At 63.4% G+C, this 6,717-nt stretch overlaps 2 protein-coding genes across 2 annotated transcripts in view; one reads left to right on the top strand and one right to left on the bottom strand.

Moving 5' to 3' along the window:
• The window catches only part of LOC113409251 (epithelial membrane protein 3-like), a 5,311-nt gene extending 1,532 nt beyond the window's left edge, over positions 1–3,779 (top strand). Inside the window, exons 2-5 of the mRNA XM_026662956.2 lie at positions 1,747–1,832; positions 2,269–2,371; positions 2,951–3,091; positions 3,527–3,779. Coding sequence (XP_026518741.1) covers positions 1,755–1,832; positions 2,269–2,371; positions 2,951–3,091; positions 3,527–3,696 — 492 coding nt within the window. The 5' untranslated portion in view covers positions 1,747–1,754 and the 3' untranslated portion in view covers positions 3,697–3,779. The remainder of the gene's footprint in view (positions 1–1,746; positions 1,833–2,268; positions 2,372–2,950; positions 3,092–3,526) is intronic.
• A 2,345-nt stretch (positions 3,780–6,124) lies between these two features.
• LOC112125574 (transmembrane protein 143) overlaps positions 6,125–6,717 on the bottom strand; it is a 5,583-nt gene continuing 4,990 nt past the window's right edge. Inside the window, exon 8 of the mRNA XM_026662963.2 lies at positions 6,125–6,679. Coding sequence (XP_026518748.1) covers positions 6,519–6,679 — 161 coding nt within the window. The 3' untranslated portion in view covers positions 6,125–6,518. The remainder of the gene's footprint in view (positions 6,680–6,717) is intronic.

The following is a 6,717-nucleotide window of genomic DNA, read 5'->3' as shown; positions in this document are numbered from 1 at the left end:
GTGGGGCTGGGGATCAGGAGGGGGGGCTGGGGAGCGGGGAATGAGGCTGGGGGCTCAGAAGGGGGCACTGGGCTGCGGGGAGCGGGGCTGGGGGCTCAGCAGGGGGCGCTGGGCTGCAGGGAGTGGGGCTGGCGGCTCAGAAGGGGGCGCTGGGGAGTGGGGCAGGGGGCTCAGCAGGGGGCGCTGGGCTGCAGGGAATCGGGCTGGCGGCTCAGAAGGGGGCGCTGGGGAGCGGGGCTCAGCAGGGGGCGCTGGGCTGCAGGGAGTGGGGCTGGCGGCTCAGAAGGGGGCGCTCTCCCCAGTCAGCACAGACTCTATGGGGCATTGTGCTCACAGATGCAGCATGTTTGAAATGAGCTGTAATACTGAGTCTATGCTCTGTAAATATCCCCTATTTCCCCCACAAATTGGGGGGTGAACCCTGCCACAGTCACAACCGATTCATTTTGGCCTGCCTCAATTCACCGGCGGGGGGTCCCCATATACCCAGTACCCGTGCCCTACCCCAGAGGGGCCGCATCTCAGTGCCCGGTGATGGGTCCCTGTATACCCAACCCCCTCGCCCCACCCACAGAGTAGCTGCATTTGAGTGCCAGGTGAGGGGTCCCCATATAACCAGCCCTCGCGTCCCACCCCAGAGAGGCTGCATCTCAGCGCCGGGTGAGGGGTCCCCATATAAAGAGCCACTGGCACAGAAACATGGGGTGGGGGGAGTTTGCCTGAATCCAACCCCAGAGGCCGATGGAGTCGGGGAGAGGGCGGGATTCCCACACGCCCCAGCTGAGAGGCCAGCAACAAATTGGGAATTCCGGAGTAGGAGGAAATATTCAGTACTAAATTGATGGGCCCTGGTATCCCACCCTCTCCCTGTCCCCCAGATCAGATCCCCGGGCCCATCTACACCGGTATCCTATCCCCTCCCTGCCCCCAGCTCAGCCCCACGGGCCCATCTACCCCGGTATCCTGCCCCCTCCCTGCCCCCAGAACAGACCCCCGGGCCCATCTACCCCGGTATCCCACCCCGTCCCTGCCTGCCGAATCAGACCCTCAGGCACATCTACACTGGTATCCTGCCTCCTCCCTGCCCCCTGAATCAGACCCCCGGGCCCATCTACCCCAGTTTCCTGCCTCCTTCCTGCCCACCAGATCAGACCTCCGGGCCCATCTACCCCGGTATCCCACCCTGCCATCTGATAAATGGGGAGGTTGGGAGCCAGGACTCCTGGGTTCTCTCCTGGCTCTGGGAGGTGAGTGGGGTCCAGTGGTGCAGATGGGGGCGGGATACTGGCTGGGCATGTTCTACGGTGGCTGTGGGGAAATCCAGCCCCACACCCAGCGCTCACATGATCCTGGAGCATCTGGAACCCATTAGGGGAGGCTGGGACAGAGGGATGTTTGTGTGTGTACATGTGGGGGGGGGGGGGGGGGGGTGGGGGGGGGGGGGGGGGGGGGGGGGGGGGGGGGGGGGGGGGGACTTCCCGCCTCAGAGTTAGTCTTCCCCCTTGGATTGGAACCGGGAAGTGCGTGGGGACGAACGGGAGACTGGGGAGTGGGGCGCGGAAGGACTGGGGGGTAGCCAGGAATCTGGGGGGACAGGGGTGTGGGCTGGCTCCTGGCTGGTTGGGGGGGGGAAGGCCTGGTGGGTGTCCTGACGAAGGGGGTGTGAGGATCTGGCCCAGGCCTCAGGAGGTGTTTGGGCATGGCCAGGCTCCCCATTGACACCCCCTATCTCTGACCCCCCCCCAGCACTCACCATGAGCTTCCTCCTCTTTGCCATCTCGGCCCTGCACGTCCTCATCCTCGTGCTGCTCTTCGTCGCCACTCTGGACAAGGTGAGACGCCCCCACTCCCAATGCCAGGCAGAGGAGCCAGGAGTCCTGGCTCCCAGCTCCCCTGCTCTAACCACCAGCCCCCACTCCCTTCCCAGAGCCAGGGAGAGAACCCAGGAGTCCTGGCTTCCAGCCCCCTCTGCTCTAACCACCAGCCCCCATTCCCTCTCAAAGCCAGGCAGAGAACCCAGGAGTCCTGGCTCCCAGCTCCCCTCTTTTAACCACCAGCTCCCACTCCCCTCCCAGAGCTAGGGAGAGAACCCAGGAGTCCTGGCTCCCAGCTCCACTGCTCTAACCACCAGCCCCCACTCCCTCCCCAGAGCCAGGGAGAGAACCCAGGAGTCCTGGTTTCCAGAGCTCCTGCTGTAACCTCTGGACCCCAGGCTGGGGGAGGGGAGGGCATCTCAGGGCCCTGTGCTAATCCCCCTTATCCCCCCAGTCGTGGTGGGTGCTGCCGGATGATGAGACTGTCAATCTGTGGTACGACTGTCTGTACGACAACAACACCCAGAGCTGGGTGTGCGCCTCTGTTGCTGACAGCCGTGAGTGGGGGACCCGGAGCAGGGAATGGGGGGAAGGGGGTGGTAAGCATGAGGGGGATGGTAGGGGAGTGCCACGGGGTGATGATGGGATGGGGCAGTCCCAGATATTTTGGGCCAGCCACGCCACACCCCAGAAGGGCCGCATCTCTGTGCCAGGCAAAGGGTCCCCAGATAACCAACCCCTATGCCTCACCCCAGAGGGGCTGCATCTCTCCGCCGGGCGAGGGGTCCCCATATACCCAGCCCCCGTGCCCCATCCCAGAGTAGCCGCATCCAAGCGCCGGGAGAGGGGTCCCGTATACCCAGCCCTCGCACCCCACCCCAGAGGGGCCGCGTCCCAATGCCGGGCGATGTCCCCGTATACCCAGCCCCCACGCCCCACCCTAGAGGGGCCACGTCCCAGCACTGGGGGAGGGGTCCCATATACCCAGCCCCCGCAGCCCACCCCAGAGGGGCCGTGTCCCACCGCCGGGTGATGTCCCCGTATACCCAGCCCCCGTGCCCCACCCCAGAGGGGCTGCATCCCAGCACCGGGGGAGGGGTCTGTGGTCTCACCAGTGGCTGTTCTTCGGTCCCCAGAGTGGCTCCACGCCGTCCAAGCCCTCATGGTCCTGGCTATGCTCTTCTCCAGCTTTGCCTTCGTCCTCTTCATGTACCAGCTCTACACCATGGAGCGCGGGGGGCTCTTCTATGCCACCGGCGTCTGCCAGCTCTTGGCCTGTGAGTGCCCAGCCCCGCGCCATGTAACCAGCCCCCGCGCCCTGCCCCAGAGGGGCCGCATCACAGCACCACTTTTCTCCCTGGCTCTGGGAGGGGAGTGGGGGCTAGTGGTTGGGTTGGGGGGGTGGGGCTGGGTGCCAGGACTCCTGGGTTCTCTCCCCGGCTCTGGGAAGGGAGTGGGGGCTAGTGGTTGGGTTGGGGGGCTGGGAGCCAGGAGTCCTGGGTTCTATCCCCGGCTCTGGGAAGGGAGTGGGGGCTAGTGGTTGGGTTGGGGGGCTGGGAGCCAGGACTCCTGGGTTCTATCCCTGGCTCTGGCAGGAGAGTGGGGGCTAGCAGTTGGTGGGGCTGGGCTGGGAGCCCGGATGCCTGGCTGCTCTGGCCTGAAGCTGCCCCTCACCCCTCCTCTCTCTGTTGTCCTCCTGCTCCCCGGTGCAGGTATCTCGGTGTTCACAGCCGCCTTGATCTACGCCATCCACGTGGGCAAATTTCACCTGGACCGGCAGCCGGGCGGCTCCTTCGGCTACTGCTTCGTGCTGGCCTGGCTGGCCTTCCCCCTGGCGCTGCTCAGTGGCGTCATGTACATCCACCTCCGCAAGAGGGAGTGACCCCCACCCCCGTCACAGGGGGGCTGCTCCTGACCATGGCCCATGCCAGTGGAGGGGGAGTCACCCCCAGGGGCTGATCCCTTCCCCCTGCCCCATGGCGGCCTGGCCATCACACGCTGCTGGGGCCCTGGAGCCTGTCCTGGCCACACCCGGCTCTCTTCGCCTTGCCCATGCCAGGGCCCCCAGGGTCAGGTCCCCCTCTGCATGGGCACCTGCTCTCCTCCTGCCCATGGCCAGGGCTCCCTCCTGCCTCCATGATAAGGCCCCATGGCCACCCCTGCTCCCCTCTCCGCAACCCATTGTGGGTGGGACAACCCTGGTCATGGAGGGGATCCCCCCCCGCCTGGGGTGACACTGTCCAATCATATCACTGAACATGCTGGGGATGGGGTCCCCCTGGCCATGCCTTACAAATATGGGTGCCACGCATACAAATCTGGGGGTCACACCCCTTGCCCATGCCTGGCAGAGATGCCCTGGTGTCAGATCCCCCATGGGCATACACCCTGGTCTCAGATCGAGCCAGCGCTGGCTTCCCGCGGCTGCAACTCCTGGCTCACTGCCTCATTCTGCTCCAACTCGGGCGTCTGGATGGGTGGAGTGGGGCACCAGGGCATTGGTGCCCAGCTGAGGGCCCCCCGCTCCCATCAGGGCATCTGCTCTCACCATCCTGGTCCAGAACATGGCTTACAAATGTGGGGTCCACCCCTTCGTGACAGGTGTGGCACCCTCCCCTCTGCAGAAAGGAGGTAGGCACCAGGAGGGTGGTCCTAGGGGAGGGACACCCCTTCTTCCCCAAGGTGGGGATTTCCGGGCTCCCATGGAGCCTTCCTTTGGCAGCATCTCAGTACATGGCTTCTGTCCAGCCACGTGCCAGCCGCAGCCCCGCGCCTGGGCTCCGTCATTTATACCTTTGGACAATAAAAAAGTGACCTTATTGATCCGCCTGGTGGCTTTGACAGCACTTATGCCTGGAGCAAGGGATTGTGGGTACAGCCGGGCCAAGCGATTTGTGGCAGTGCCACAAACACCCCCGTGTGACTAATTCCCTCCAGGAGCAAGGGATTGTGGGTACGGCCGGGCCACGTGGCTGCCCCCTGGCCACACCAACTTTCTAGTCACCCAATGGAGGTGGAAATCACCCCCGCGCTGGGGGGGGGGGAGGGGCGGCTTTGCCCCCAGGCTGGCATGCCCTGCGAAGATCAGGGATCAAACAAGAAACCGCTTTATTGCACTGCAAATACAGTAGAAACTCCCTTCCCCGCAGAGAGGCTTTCAGGCCGGGGAATAAAGCTGGGCTCCTAAGGCTAAGACATTTTACCATCGCTCACCGGGGGTGGGAGCCTGCGCTCCAGGAGGGGAGTGGGGTCTAATGCTCAGAACAGGGGGGTTGGTAGTCTGGATTCCTGGGTTCTCTCCCTGGCTCTGGCAGGGGAGTGGGGTCTAGTGGTTAGAGCAGGGGAGCTGGGAGCCAGGACTCTTGGGGTATGTCTACACTACAGGATTAATCCGAATTTAGATAATTCGAATTTGTGAAACAGGTTGTATAAATTCGATTGTGCGCGGCCACACTAAGCACCTTAATTCGGTTTTTAACCACATTAATTCGGTGGTGTGCGGCCACACTACCCCATTAACTTAAACACAGTAATTCGGTGGTGTGCGGCCAAACTAACCCTAATTCGAATTAACAAAATCGATTTAGGCGTTACTCCGCTCGTCGAGGTGGAGTACAGAAATCGATTTTAAGTGCCCTTTAATTCGAATTAACTGGCTCTGTAGTGTGGACGGGTGAAGGGTTAATTCGGATTAACGCAGCTAAATCCGAATTAAAGTCCTAGTGTAGACCAGGCCTTGGGTTCTCTCCCCGGCCCTAGGGAAAGGTGCTGGCTTAGAGCCTGACTAGTCAGGAGTCAACGTGGCCAGCTGCCCCCCTGGCGTGAACTGGCCCTGGCTCCATCGGAGGCAATGGGAGGTGTGCTGCGTGCAGCCCCACCCCTGGCGACTAAAGTGCTTTCAGTTTGGGGAGGAGGCCCAGCGTTCTTCCACTCCTGCCTGAAAGTCTCTTTCTCACACACAAATCAAGGCCAGACGCTGTGAAAATCAGCAGCGGAGGAAAGCACGGGAGGAGCCAGAGCGAAGCAACCCCTGCCAACCGGCCGGCAGGTCTGAAATCACGGCCTGAATTCTGCATGCAGCCCCGCTGGCTCGGGCGGGCCGATCCTACTCCTCTCGCAGCAGTGGAGACGCTCGCTCCAAGAGAGGTGCCAGGTGCGAATCCATGTGCCACCGGCAGCCAGCGCTGGGGTCCGGGCACACAACAGGGAGGGTTCGGCCGGGTGGGCTTTGGGCACTCTTTTGCTGCCAAAGCGAAGGGGGATCCAGGGTCCAAATCCCTTGCTGGGGAGGGGGCTGTAATGGGGCCAGAGCCCGCCGGGCTGAATGGGCTTTGATCCATTGGTGTCAATGGGCCGGCGCTCCCCTGCCAATTTCCCAGCATCCTTCTTGAATGGTGGCCGACAGAACCCCTCGGGCACCAGGCGGCCTAGAGGGGGTTAATGACCCAGCAATCCAGCCCTGGCAGTAGCTGGGTAACGGCAGGGCCATGCCAAGCATGGGAGTTGGCAGGACTCCCAGAATGCACCAGGAACATGCTTAGAGTGTGTGCGCATGGGGGGGGCTCAGTTCTCCTCCCCCACAAGGTGTTGCATGCTCGATAGAGGGCCCCCTCCGGTGCTGTCCCTGCCCTTCCCTCCGGAGTGGCTGTAGCGCAGCCAGGAGAAGGGACCGGGGGTGCCCACGCTGCAAACAGCCAGAGGGCGTCAGTGGGACCCAGGGGCCATGGCGGGATCGGCCCGGTGCCCCTCCTCTAGGCTGAGCAGGTGCCGGCAGGCGCGGTCGGCGCAGAAGGAGACTTCCAGGCCCGAGTGGAGCTGCAGCCACGACTGGACGTGCTCCTGAAGGCCAGCCACGATCTCAGGGTCTGGGGAGAGAGGAGGCCTGGGTCACCCCTGGGGAGAG

Source organism: Terrapene carolina, unplaced genomic scaffold (genome assembly GCF_002925995.2).
Source record: "Terrapene carolina triunguis isolate 2854851 unplaced genomic scaffold, T_m_triunguis-2.0 Scaffold31552, whole genome shotgun sequence".
Taxonomy (NCBI): domain Eukaryota; kingdom Metazoa; phylum Chordata; order Testudines; family Emydidae; genus Terrapene; species Terrapene triunguis.
Note: the sequence above shows the minus strand (reverse complement) of the source record. Positions and strands in the feature narration are given on the sequence as shown.